The 15,173-nt window shown below is 30.5% G+C and overlaps 1 protein-coding gene across 1 annotated transcript in view; it reads right to left on the bottom strand.

The window, feature by feature from the left end:
• Positions 1-15,173, bottom strand: part of LOC134696476 (UDP-sugar transporter sqv-7-like) — a 20,803-nt gene continuing 5,630 nt past the window's right edge. The window contains exons 2-11 of the mRNA XM_063558308.1: positions 14,923-14,956; positions 14,523-14,609; positions 12,411-12,478; positions 11,202-11,273; positions 10,673-10,741; positions 9,682-9,784; positions 4,048-4,140; positions 2,862-3,008; positions 2,195-2,277; positions 1-1,739 (exon numbers count right to left, since the gene is read on the bottom strand). Coding sequence (XP_063414378.1) covers positions 1,628-1,739; positions 2,195-2,277; positions 2,862-3,008; positions 4,048-4,140; positions 9,682-9,784; positions 10,673-10,741; positions 11,202-11,273; positions 12,411-12,478; positions 14,523-14,609; positions 14,923-14,956 — 868 coding nt within the window. The 3' untranslated portion in view covers positions 1-1,627. The remainder of the gene's footprint in view (positions 1,740-2,194; positions 2,278-2,861; positions 3,009-4,047; positions 4,141-9,681; positions 9,785-10,672; positions 10,742-11,201; positions 11,274-12,410; positions 12,479-14,522; positions 14,610-14,922; positions 14,957-15,173) is intronic.

Genomic DNA, 15,173 nt, shown 5'->3' on the forward strand with positions numbered 1-15,173 from the left:
TTCTTGAGTTCCCACAGTATTTATTATATAAAAATAAATAATTAACAATATAACAAAATATTAAAAAATAGTATACTAAATTATTTGTTCACTATATGTTTAACAATATCAACCATGATTGTTAAATTTATGCTAATTTAGAACACTCTGGATTTCTAATATCCATATCTATGTTTCACAGAATTAAAGCAAACTGACCGAACTAAATCTACTAAAATACAGTAAAAAAACACATTGAGATTCAATTTTATAAGGCATTGTTTTATTAACTTCAATACCCCTTCAAACCTTCTAATTCCTACATTGATTGGAGATCAATTTTAAAACAAACTTTAAAATACATTTCATAAGTTGCTGGGTTGTCTTTAGGAAAAAAATGCATAGCTATTTATCTATCACTGAAATAGCAACAACAACAATATGATTATAAAAGACTACTTTAACAATAGATAGTGAAATTAAAACTTTTACATTTTCCCCTCATAAAACAACAGGTCAAGTGTTTCAAAGCAGACTGAAAATCAACTCAGAATAATGAAACATTGGACCTTATTTACAGAACACAACATTATACCGTATGTTGTAGTCCTGTAAAAGTGATATTTTAAACAATAATACAATTTTTTGTAATACCTCATCATTAACAGATGTTATCAAATAACAACATGTTGCAGAATACAACTAAGTTTGAAAGAACTAATGTAGATATCACAACAGGATTTTTTAATATTAAACAAAGTAAATCTGCTTTTACTGTGGTAAATAATTTCTTATTTTCATGAATATGGTCACAGTCTCTTTTTTGTAATTGTTTATCAATTGTTCTCAGTGGTACTTGTTTGACAAGTGTTTGTTCAATTAAAAAATGGTCATGTAAAATATAAGTTAATCAACCATTTTACAAAAAGTAAATCTCGGTTGATAATCTCATGTCAAATTCATTTAAAATACAAAATTCAATAGCTATGCAAAAATGAATATAATCTTTTCTGTCTATTGCACATGCCCACTGACAATAAATGATAGTTATTCCAGAAAACAAACATACAATTCAGTCTGCCAAATTGTCAATGTTTTACCATCACATTGTGGGGCTAACATTGCATATAACTAAATGCACTGGTTTTGAAGTTTCACAGACTAAGAATATTTGACTGTATACTCTGTTACAAATAAGATCATACAATCATTCCTTTAAGGTGAAAAAGTCAAATGTATCATAATAACATTAACATATAAAACAAAACAGTAGAAAAATTTCAAACTCTTAACAATACTTTGGTGTTGTAATAAATGAACTGTACATTATTTTAACAATAACAAAAATAATACAATACAAGTGAAAAATAGAATGCATAGCATTTAGTGATTTTAGGCCATATAATCACAACTTCATTTTAAATGGATTACCTGGTAAAATTAACATTAAATCATCTTCACAAACAGGCTTTTCAACCCTTAGCCTTTTAACATTAAATAAAGAAGCATCTTTAGTTTTTCAAAAAAGAATCCCACATTATAATACACAGTCGTAATAGCCTCTATTATACATAGAATTTATTGCATATAACAAGAACAATTCCCTTTTTTAGTATCTCTAATGTTGCTGGTTGAATCTCACTTTATGTTATACAATAGCTGGTGTTTTCTGTTGTACCTCTGGTTTTTCTACGATGATTTCTTTTGATTTGTCGATCTTTCTAAATGTCACATAACTGTAAATCAAACTGCCAAAAACACTAAAACAAAAAGAAACTTTTAACAACAAGGTATAATGTAGCTTTTAGAAATAAAAGAAAAGTGTTCTTATATCCCTATATGCACATATATCTGCTTAAGAAATATTGGTAGGTTCTTTTTTTTTTGTAAATATTCTACAAGACATGTAGACATGAGATTGGCTGCATAAAAAAATCAATCCTACACATGTGAAACCAGAAATGAATCATCATATTTTATCGTTTTTTGTCAGTGATTAAAAGTAACAACAATGTAAAAGCTGAAATATCTCACTAGCTGTATTAAAGATGACTGAATTCAAATTCAAAAGTATATGAGATCAAGGCTTTATTACAGATAACACAAATGTTTAACATTATCCATTACAATGAGTATGAAGTTAGATAGATAAACCCAGCCAGACTGACATGTACGCCTAACTACAGAGGAGACAAACTATATTTGTTTGACTTACCTTATGTTTATACCAGTAAAATTTATCCAACTAAAATTATAATCTCCTCCAAGAAACATTCCAATATATGTCACAAACAAGTTCTGAAAAATACAACAACAAAAATAATTTTGGACTACTTTAGAAGAAAATGTAAAGGAGGTTGGAACCCTCATCTTCTTAATGTTCTCCTACACTCAATAAGAAATCAGCATTTTTATTCTGAAATGTCCTTCAACCTATTTTCCACAGGATCAACTAGTTCTTTTATTAGAGAAAAATGAAGCTCTTTTAAATTACCTATTTACCAATTCAAAAATATTCAACTCAATGATGATCCAAAATTAGATACTTTGCAAAGAATGTAATATTTGTGTAAAGTAAAGCCCACTTGCAAAGTGACCATTTTATCTAATTGAATTGTCAGTGTATGAACTTTTTCTGTAATATATTATTAATTCTAATGCAAATCATTTGTAACGATTATTTTCATATGACGTTGACAAATATTTTGAAGGGTTAGATCCTACATTCTACCAGTCCACAACTAAGAAAGCCACCAATTTGAATTCTGATTTTTTGGTGAATGTTATTTTCAAAATATAAACAAGAAAGTTACATTTTCAGCCTTTATGTTTTACGAAGGCCAAGCTTCAACTACCATACAGTTATCCCTTACTCCACTTACCTTTAGGACTCCCACTATGTTAGTTGTTAGAGCAGAATTATGTTGAGTGCACAACACTATTGAGTAATTCAGTATAAATCCCATAAAACATGACAACAAGAACTGGGTCAAAAATCCAATGGTCAGCCAATCCTCAAACTTCATTGCCTAAATATAGTAAAGTACATACAATGTATTTATGATTTGAATCAAATCCTTTTTAGTTATTAATTTGATTCTTATTATTAAAAATTAAAAAAAAAAAACGGATGTGTAGATGAATATGAATGCTTTCCATAAAAACAAAAGACTATAAGCAAAAATTGTATAGCGTACTATGCAGTATGGGTTTTGCTCATGGTTGAAGGCCATACAGTGACATATAGTTGCAAAATTTCAGTAACAGATGACAAAATAAGGCAAACTTTGCCATTTATTAATTGGCAAAACAAGATAATGGTCTAAATGAAGCTCAGCTTTAGTTAGTAGTATTTATCATTATAATTTAATTAAATGATTTTCAAGAGTCAGAAAACTTCAAATTTGGTTATTAAGTCCAATGTTAAGATTTTAGAATAAGACTCTCAAAAAAACTTCTTGCAATTGTTATTATTCACATTTTTTACTTTTTACAATCAAAGGCTTATTTTAAAAAAGAAAGGGAATTCATTTGTCACAGAGCACTGAGAGAGGATTGTGTTTCACCAATTCTGTATGTTCCACTTGTATTTTTTGTCTATCTGATGAGTTGAGCCTTTTTCAACTGATTTTTATAGTTCGTTCTTATGTTGTACATGTATTGTTATACCACTGTCCCAGGTTAGGGGGAGGGTTGGGATCCTGCTAACATGTTTAACCCCACCACATTATTTATGTATGTGCCTGTGTCAAGTCAGGAGCCTGTAATTCAGTGGTTGTTGTTTGTTTATGTGTTACATATTTGTTTTTCTTTCATTTTTTAAAATAAATAAGGCCTTTAGTTTTCTCGTTTGAATTGTTTTACATTGTCTTATCGAGGCCTTTTATAGCTGACTATGCGGTATGGGCTTTGCTCATTGTTGAAGGCCGTACGGTGACCTAAAGTTGTTAATTTTGTGTCATTTTGGTCTCATGTGGATAGTTGTCTCATTGGCAATCATACCACATCTTCTTTTTTATATGCTACAATGATGACTTGTAAAGTGATAAAATAAAGTAAAGAACTTACCTTATCTATTTCTCCCGTAGAGAAAGTAAAAATGCTGATAGGTACAATCATAAACAAGGAATTGTAAAACAACAGTCCATACTTTCCTAAATCCTGAAATATTGAAATGAACAATGGTTAAAATCTACCAATACTTACTAGATGTTGGTGGCTTTTACCAAGTTAAAATCTACCAATACTTACTAGATGTTGGTGGCTTTTACCAAGTTAAAATCTACCAATACTTACTAGATGTTGATGGCTTTTACCAATCATGAAAAACAATGGTTAAAATCTACCAATACTTACTAGATGTTGGTGGCTTTTACCAAGTTAAAATCTACCAATACTTACTAGATGTTGGTGGCTTTTACCAAGTTAAAATCTACCAATACTTACTAGATGTTGGTGGCTTTTACCAAGTTAAAATCTACCAATACTTACTAGATGTTGGTGGCTTTTACCAAGTTAAAATCTACCAATACTTACTAGATGTTGGTGGCTTTTACCAAGTTAAAATCTACCAATACTTACTAGATGTTGGTGGCTTTTACCAAGTTAAAATCTACCAATACTTACTAGATGTTGGTGGCTTTTACCAATCATGAAAAACAATGGTTAAAATCTACCAATACTTACTAGATGTTGGTGGCTTTTACCAATCATGAAAAACAATGGTTAAAATCTACCAATACTTACTAGATGTTGGTGGCTTTTACCAATCATGAAAAACAATGGTTAAAATCTACCAATACTTACTAGATGTTGGTGGCTTTTACCAATCATGAAAATAGTTACTCTTAACGCTTATGCTCTTAAAGTGACTGTTAACATCTGCTGAACATATATTAAGAGATGATTGACCGCAAGCAGTTAAGCAGTGAAAAGAAAAGAGTTTTGAAAATAAAGAAAAAACAATCAAATGATCTGTAATGAAATACAGCAAAACTCATGTTTAGAATAATAATTATAATATGAAATATAGCTTCATCTATTTATTAGTTTTTTTAATCTTGCATCATGAAAAATAAAACACATTTATTGTATATCTTATTTGCCTATAAATCACTAGCAAGCTAAAACAGCACATGTTCTACCAGCTTTTAAGGACAAAAGGTCAATATAGGTATCAGTATGTATCAGTTTTTATCAGTTAGTTTGTCAGAATGTGTTTCATTGAAGGTGTTTCATCTAAGCACCATATAATCTTTTTTAAACTTTTTGCATTTCTTTACTCTTATATTTTTCTAATTTCAGACTGTTTTGTTTTAAAATTTAGACAAAATGTTTATATCATCAAACAAAAAAAAAAGCATTGTCACAGCATATAATTTACAGTTCATTTCTTTTTAAACATGTACTCTTTAATACATGTTTGCAATGGACTAAAATTGGCAATTATTGACCAATAGGAAAACATAAATGTTTTTTTTAACCTTTCCAACAAAACACCCTTTCCCGTTAAGATTTTTATACCTGTACAGGTTTCACTGTGTCAATAATGGGTATTCAGTCAAATCTTAAGATGAGAATAATTGCATTTTACATTAAGCTATGGTGATATCTGTTTAATAGACAACTGTTTGTAGGATGTTGTGCTTTATGAAGGTGATACTTCAGGTAAAATTTATGTCATGTCATTCACATTTTTGGTATAAAATTGCTGTCTTATGAAAATTTCATAATGTTTTAAATTAAATATATTAACATTGCCAAAACATATCTTACAATGGACTATTCATTACTAATTTATAAAATAAAAATACTGCAGCCTAACCTTCTTGTAAGCTAATGAAAGAATTCCAATATGTTTCATCATAATGTGGTGCACCATATTGTATTGAATAAAACATAAAGATATGAGAATAATACTGTTACATGTATCAATGTTTTTTCAAAGAATGTAACTAAAAAAATAAGGGAATGAAAAAACTGTGTTCTAGCTAGGATATAATGGCTAAGAGGCACGGTTTTTTTTTTTTAGATAAAGGGCACAATACATCTAGTATTTTTGATGTTTGTTGTTTGAAATTTACAACTTGATTATATTTTTAGATAAAATTTGACATGTTAATTTTTTATCTATAAATATATTTACTCCAATTCTTTGTAAATTCATCCCTTTCTGCACCCATTGTATAAAAAAATGTAATCAATGTGTGGTTTGTTCGATCTCAGTTCTTCATTGGTTTAATTCAGATTATGACATCGTATTCTCTAGTTTTCCAAGACTAAAAGGTGACGATGCCTGATGACATCACATACATGTAGAAAAAACACATCTTTTTGCAGATCATTCGAAAAGGAGGAATAAGGTTGCATGCATAATGCTGGAAAATCATTAGAGAAACAGATTACACCACCAAATCTCGTGTAATACAATATTTATCCATTCTCGACAGTTAAATTTTTAATAGAGCACGGTGAGCCTCACATTTTGAATTTGAAAATTTAACTGTCTCGAGTGGATGAATATCATATCACACTTGATGCAGTGGTAGAATCTTTATTTATGTATTTAGGTTGAATTTGTTATATATTGGTGTTGGTAAAAGATTGTTCCCATAGTTCTAACGATTATTTTTTCAACTGAAAAGTATTTATTTTCCGATGGGAAATTAAAAATACATAGGGTAAAGGGGTGCATATAAGTTACAAAGAGAGGGAAGAGGTTGTGTCCCTTTATTTTGGGCTAGCAAGGAAACTGTCATATATATTATACATGTACTTTAATTATAGTTTTTACTTTGCGGCTTACATAGGAAAGGTGTTCAGTACACAAAACATCTTGTACGAGAAAGTAAGTAAAATTAATAATGATATGAGATATTTTCTGGTCTGCATGCAAATTGTAACAAAATCTATTTGAAACAATTGAATATAAATTGATTCAATAAATTCTTTGTAACTAAGATAGCAAAGGCAAAAACAAACCAGATGCTCTGCAGGGCGTAGCTTTATACGACCGCAGAGGTTGAACCCTGAACGGTTGGGGCAAGTATGGACACAACATTCAAGCTGGATACAGCTCTAAATTTGGATTGTGATTAAATAGTTGACACAGCATAGGTTTCTGACACAGAATGAATGTGGTCTAATGAACTTAAATTTTTTGTTTTGCCTTTGAGCAATTCACTATGCTGTTGAATATTAATCCTCTCAAAAAAATGGTTGAAGAAATTTCTTTTTATTTATGAAATTTCAAATGAGCAAAAATGAATTCCACCCCCCCCCCCCAATTTTTTTTTCACATCCCCCTATCATTTATTCCAAAACTAATCACAATTCAAATTTCTAATGGAGTTTGCAACAATTATAACTCATTTAAATACATCATAAAATATTAAAATGTAAAAATGTGCTTGTTATCACTGAATGGTAAAGATTGTCTTAATTTATCAGTTGGTAGTAAAAGTGAATATACATTGTATATTGTTTAAAACAATGATTTTAGTTGATTCAACTACCTATTCTTGACAAAGAAAGATAACTCCAATTGAAATTCTTGCTATTGCACAATATTGTGCAATTATATATTTCTTGCTATTGAGCAATACTGTGCAATTGAAAATACTTGCTATTGCACAATACTGTGCAATTGAAGATTTCTTGCTATTGCGCAATACTGTGCAATTGGAAATTTCTTGTTATTGCTGAGTACTGTGCAATTGAAAATTTCTTGCTATTGCACAATACTTAATATAATAATTTAAGATCCTGATTTGGACCAACTTGAAAACTGGGCCCATAATCAAAAATCTAAGTACATGTTTGGATTCAGCATATCAAAGAACCCCAAGAATTCATTTTTTGTTAAAATCAAACTAAGTTTAATTTTGGACCCTTTGGACTTTAATGTAGACCAATTCGAAAAAAACAGGACCAAAAATCAAGAATCTACATACACAGTTAGATTTGGCATATCAAAGAACCCCATTCATTCAATTTTTGATAAAATCAAACAAGTTTGATTTTGTTTGATTTTGGACCCTTATTTGGACCAACTTGAAAACTGGGCCAATAATCAAAAATCTAAGTTCATTTTTAGATTCAGCATATCAAAGAACCCCAAGGATTCAATTTTTGTCAAAATCAAACTAAGTTTAATTGTGGACCCTTTGGACCCCTTATTCCTAAACTGTTCGGACCAAAACTCCCAAAATCAATACCAACCTTCCTTTTATGGTCATAAACCTTGTGTTTAAATTTCATAGATTTCTATTTACTTATACTAAAGTTATGGTCAAAAACCCCAAAAAATGCTTATTAGGACCCCTTTTTGGCCCCTAATTCCTAGACTGTAAGGACCAAAACTCCCAAAATCAATACCAATCTTCCTTTTGTGGTCATACACCTTCTGATTAAATTTCATAGATTTCCATTAACTAATACTAAAGTTGTGGTGCAAAAAAGTTGATTCAACTACTATTCTATACAAAGAAAGATAACTCCAATTGATTTCTATTTACTTAAAAACTAAGAAAAAAGCTTATTTGGACCCCTTTTTGGCTCCTAATTTCTAAACTGATAGAACAAAAAGTCCCAAAATCAATACCTTCCTTTTGTGGTTATAAACCTTGTGTCAAAATTTCATAGGTTTCTATTAACTTACACTAAAGTTGCTGTGTGAAAAAAAAGAATATGCTTATTTGGGCCCTTTTTGGCCCCTAATTCCTAAAATGTTGGGATCAAAACTCCCAAAATCAATCCCAACCTTCCTTTTGTGGTCATAAACCTTGTGTTAAAATTTCATAGATTTCTATTCTATTCTATAGAGTGCGAAAACTAAAAGTATTAGGACGACGACGACTACAACGCCAACGTGATAGCAATATACGACGAAAATTTTTCAAATTTTGCGGTTGTATAAAAACTATGGAAAAAATAACAAATGCATCACAAATTGTTTCCTTATTGTATTATTGACTTTAATTTTCTAGCAATGCAACTTTCTAAAATACTCACTTTCCTGCTCTGAAATATTCCATAGGTTTTTTATTAAGTTTTTATAGGAAATTATCCAGTCACATCTTTGTTTCATCTACATTAATCTGATTAACTTATAAGTTAAAATAGTATTGGATGCACATGTTTCTCCTGAACAAGCAAAGCTGATTTAGTGATGGCAAAATAGAAATATTGGAAAGATATACAATAAGCTTGTATTCCTAAAGAAATACTAGGAAAAACTAAAATCTTATAAGTCATTATTTTTTCATGCTAAAAATTGAAGTCTAAAAAAACAGACAACAGTAGGGCACAACAAAGATTAGTTAAATTACAAATCACTGAGTATAACCTAAAGACTGAACCACACCAACAAAACATTAAACATTTTTTTTAGGATGAAACACAACATAATGTAAAACTTCCAGTCTACTAGATTTAGGAGTTGTTAGTTAACTGAGATAAGAAGCAACAAATTTTTAAATAAGCCAAAAATCTTTTAACTAAATATGTGCATAAATGTATCAGAAAACACATTAAACTATAACAATGTAGGCAAATGGACAAAGCTGTGGTTGCATGACTGTCCCAATTTTTTGGGAGCATTATACAATATCTTCATAAAAAGACCTTTTTACAAGCTATGAAAACTGCAAGAAGTAAATATAAGTAGAAAATGTAAAAATGAACTCATATATTTATATTTACCTTAGCTTCTAATTTCTTTTTTGTGTAGACACCATTAGCTGATGTGCATAAATCATTTAATATTATAAACACATATCCAATAAGGTCAAAAGCTAGGTCATTACTGAAACAGAAAAAAAGGAAATTTGATAAGAAAAGATCATCTTTCTGTTTCTGCATAGCATTTTTTTTATCCATCAATTCAGTTGCAATCTAAAGTTCACAGTTTTGCACCTGTCCCAAGTCAGGATCCTAAGGCATTTGTTAATCTGGTATGTTTCTTAATTTTAGTTAATTTACACTTATGAAATATATTCATCTTTACCCTTAAATCATATCTATTTCTAAACTTTCAATAAATGGGAATACACATAGGTATCTAAATGTTGATAATATCTAGTATTAGGTTGGCAAACAATAACAACTGACTTGGGACAGGTGCATGAACAATAAATAGAGTTAAACCAGGGGCTGCACTGGTCTCCATAGATTTGATGTAGTCTCATTTGCATTCATACCACATCTCCTTATTTTTATATAAGGCAGATACATTTTATTTAGACAAGATTCTATAGGAAAGAGGACAAACTTCATCATCAAGGCATGGACAGTTATATCTTATCTAGACAAGATACAAATGAAAAGGGGTGTGACCTCATCATTAAAGCTTAATATTGACATCATATCTGAACAAGATGTGAAAGGAAAGAGGTGGGACTTCATGACGAAGTCTTTATATTTGGGTGGTTCAGCTTAGTAAACAGAATTTACCAAAACAATATCTGAATCTTTGCTCACGTAAGGTAAAAGGTATTCTTTGTTATATTGTTGGGAATATTTGCACTGTTTAAGTTAACAGAAAGGAAATATTCGACTACAAAATTCAATTTACTGGAAATAGATCTATGTGATTACTGTAAATATATTTTGTTCTGCCTTGTATGCAATATTGATTGAGGTATAAAAATGTAAGGAACTAAAAATGTTTGAATAAATTCACTTAATAACTTACCTAGCTGCCACCAGTGCACCAAATATCATTAAGAATACAGTCATCTGAATTGTTCTTGATGCTTTTACACTGAAATAGTCAAATCAACCAATTAAGGATGCTTACAAAATTGATATTTACCAAGCTACACCAATGGTATATTTTAATCAAAATACAAAAGACTACTTTCTGCTTTTAAAAAACAAAGTCTATAAACTTGATAAAGCAATGATTTAATTTCTGCATTTTACAAAAAAAAATATCAGAACCCTTAAAACAATACTATTAAAGAAAAATAATCTATCTTTTTTTAATTCTAAGGAGCAAGAAATTCATTTTGCTTACCCTACAATATTTTTCTGTTTTTTTTTTTTTTATCTTTATACTACTGTCTTTAAAAAGAGAAGGGAACATCCTTTTATTATGATATAACTTCCTTTTCATTTCTAAAAATTAAAGGATGAACGAACAAGAATATTTGATGAAACAGTTACCTACCATTAAACAATTTATTATCTACTGGCACATTTTGGGATTAAACATTACTTACCCCAAGACATAATATTCTGCAATCATAGTAAACAGTATGGTAAATCTTCTGAGTATTATGAACATAGGTAAGCTGAAAAAGTAAAAGTCAATAAATATCAAAGATGTGACAGTTTTGATATGATACAGTGAAGTTTAATCGCAGCCACTATTTAAACTAGGATCTTTCCTAACATAACTACATCAAGTAGTTTGAAAATCACGAAATTAAATCACAGAAATGAGCTATACACGAAAAATGTCGCTGCAAATAAGTTGGCTTACAGTAATTGATTGTTGATAGCACACATTACTATTGGCTTATTGTGTTGATCATTTTTTTATTTGTAAATGAAGCCAGAAAGAATCAATGACCTTGGCAGAAAAATCTTGATCCACGAATATAGTCTTATTGTCGTTTCAAGACATGAATCAGTGTTGACTGCTATCTTAATTTGACACATTTGGTGAAAGATGAGACAAATTCTTGTGTCATGGGCATAAACTGTGAAATATCCTCAAGGTGCAAACAGACAAAAAATAGATGACCAAGTCCAAATTTCAGTACATTATTTAGTTATCAAAATGACTTTCAAGATGAAGGGGTGATATCAAATAATAACCATGGAAATAAGATATATATTCAAATATCCTGACTTGTCATTAGTGGTTCACATTAAAACTGTCATCATCACAATCTTTAGCATTTTAATTATGCAATAACACTATCGTCAATTGACTATGACTGAGGGAGTGGGTCAAAAGTCTCCATTGAAAGGAGATGTACCAATGCTAATACAATTGTATACCAAAGATCATCGATCTAACCTTTAATAAGTTTCATAATCAATAAACCATGACAGAATAGTCTATAGTCAAACAATCTCCATGGAATGAGATGTGCCAATGCTATAACAACTGCATACTCAATACTAGACTTATCATTAGCAGTTCCCCTTGAACTGACTTAATCACTCACTTTAACAATTGTTGACACCCTAACCATTGCAATGGGAATCAGCACACTTAAGTATTTCTAAAACAACTTTGTTGCAGGTGAGACAAAATTGAAACACTTGGTTTGACCTCGTTATCTTTTTTTTATCCATTTTGCAATTACATATATAATTTGTTTTCAATGTGCTAATCCATTCATACATTTGCAGCTAGAACATTGGGTCCTTGAGGTACTTCCTGAAAAAAATACACTGGTATTCAAAAATATACTAACTTTAACTTTTGGGTTCCACCTAAACCCAGCACCAGATTTCCAAGGAAAAATAAAGGTAAAGGCCATATCTGAAAACAAAAAAAGAGATGGTTTTTTTTCCCCTGTTTACATCTTTATTTTGAATGACTACAACACTATATATAGTATCAAAAATATGTCAGAAGTAAAAATAAATAAATTTTTATAGTAGAGCAACAAATACAGTTTATTTCAGTATATCTTTTGTATTGCACTATAGATGTGATTGGTACTGTATTAATCACTTGTCACTTCACTACATTTTTTTATTTCTTTAAATGTGAATGAAGTATGTCTCTGATTAGATAGGCCTATTTCAATTGGTCTTTGAGTGTTGCTGTTCCTTTATTCTAGGATAAATTTAGAGTTAAGTGACCACAAACAGTGCAGTGTCTGTTCTGTGACAATTTGTGTTGAATTGTCTCTAGTTGATGCCTACGATATTTATTTCACATAAAGAGACAAATATTTCATGTATGATCAGGACAAGAACCAATTAATACTAGAGGCTCCAAAGAGCCTGTGTCGCTCACCTTGGTCTATGTGAATATTAAACAAAGGACGCATTTGAATTCATGACAAAATTGTGTTTTGGTGATGGTGATGTGTTTGTACATCTTACTTTACTGAACATTCTTGCTGCTTACAAACATTCTATCTATATTGAACTTGGCCTAAGAGTTTCAGTCGAAAATGTTAATTAAAATTAACAAAAAAATTTATGAAAATTGTTAAAAATTGACTTTAAAGGGCAATAACTCCTTATGGGGTCAATTGACCATTTAGGTCATGTTGACTTATTTTTAAGTCTTACTTTGCTGTACATTGTTGCTCTTTACAGTTTATCTCTATCTATAATAATATTCAAGATAATAACTAAAAACGGCGAAATTTCCTAAAAATGACTAATTCAGGGGCATCAAACAAACAGTGGTTTGTCCGATCCATCTGAAAATTTCATGGCAGATAGATCTTGACCTGATAAACAATTTTACTCCCTGTTAGATTTGCTCTAAATGCTTTGGTTTTTGAGTTATAAGCCAAAAACTGCATTTTACCCCTATGTTCTATTTTTAGCCGTGGCGGCCATCTTGGTTGGTTGGCCGGGTCACGCCACACATTTTTTAAACTATATACCCCAATGATGATTGCGGCCAAGTTTGTTTAAATTTGGCCTGGTAGTTTCAGAGAAGAAGATTTTTGTAAAAGATTACTAAGATTTACGAAAAATGGTTAAAAATTGACTATAAAGGGCTATAACTCCTAAAGGGGTCAACTGACCACTTTGATTATGTTGACTTATTTGTAGATCTTACTTTGCTGAACATTATTGTTGTTAACAGTTTATATCTATCTATAATAATATTCAAGATAATAACCAAAAACAGCAAAACTTCCCTAAAATTACCAATTCAGGGGCAGCAACCCAACAACAGGTTGTCTGATTCATCTGAAAATTTCAGGGCAGATAGATCTTGACCTGATGAACATTTTTACATCATATCAGATTTGCTCTAAATGCTTTGGTTTTTGAGTTATAAGCCAAAAACTGCATTTTACCCCTATGTTCTATTTTTAGCCTTGGCGGCCATCTTGGTTGGTTGGCGGGGTCACACCACACAATTTTTAAACTAAATACCCCAATGATGATTATGGCCAAGTTTGGATTAATTTGGCCCAGCAGTTTCAGAGGAGAAGATTTTTGTAAAAGTTAACGACACCAGACGCAGGACGACGACGGACGCCGCCGGACGCCGACGGACGCCGGACGCCGACGGACGCCAAGTGATGAGAAAAGCTCACTTGGCCCTTCGGGCCAGGTGAGCTAAAAAGGAAGTTAAGAAATTTTGTGGTAAAATGGCAAGTTGGGTAAGGCTTAAAAATGTGACTTGCAACAGGTCACCTACTCCTTAAGAGATCTGTTGTTATTCAATTGCCCATCTTGTTGATTTTTTGGTAAATGTTGACTCTATGTCTTAGTTACTGGTATCTCTTAAATTTTATAAAGGTATTTAATCAATGTTTTTTTTTATCAATAGACATGTAAGTGTTGTGTACATGAATGTTACATTTCTTTTGTGCTATGTTATTTACCTTTCTAAATATGTCAGTACTGAAACCTGGGAAATCTACAATACTAAGTTGTCTGGCAAAAAATAACACAACAATGCCTGTTACCATCTGTTAAAAAAATATATTATGATTATATAAAAAAAAGTCCAATTAAAAATCTGTATAATATATATGATGAAGAGTATGAAAACATCTTATTTAACTCCCCTCACCAAGTCAGGTATGTTAAATTGTGTTAATATTTTGGCTTGTCATAGCCATTTCATCCTTGAAAATTTGGAATAACAAGTTGTTTTTCTACGAATATGTATTTCTTTAAACAAATGGTCATAAGGAGATCTAGAATGTACATTTTTGACAAATTTCACTCTTTAAATTCCTTTTCATGTTAACTTTGTTGAGATATTAAAAGTTAACTTACCTGCCCAAGAGCCAAACACTGATATGATGGAAATCTACAATACATTAAACAAATTAATGAATTTCTACTTTTTTTTTTAATTGATTGTTGGTTACAATGAATACATTTTAAAGCCATAATTTAAATGAAAAAATGCCATTTTGAATTACCAGTGATTGATCTATGTTAACTTCTTTTGAAAACAAGAATGTGACCATAGTACACAGATGCTCCAATAGACCACTTTCGAGTTCATCCGTCACCGGAAAAAA

Source organism: Mytilus trossulus, chromosome 1 (genome assembly GCF_036588685.1).
Source record: "Mytilus trossulus isolate FHL-02 chromosome 1, PNRI_Mtr1.1.1.hap1, whole genome shotgun sequence".
NCBI classification, from domain to species: Eukaryota; Metazoa; Mollusca; class Bivalvia; order Mytilida; family Mytilidae; genus Mytilus; species Mytilus trossulus.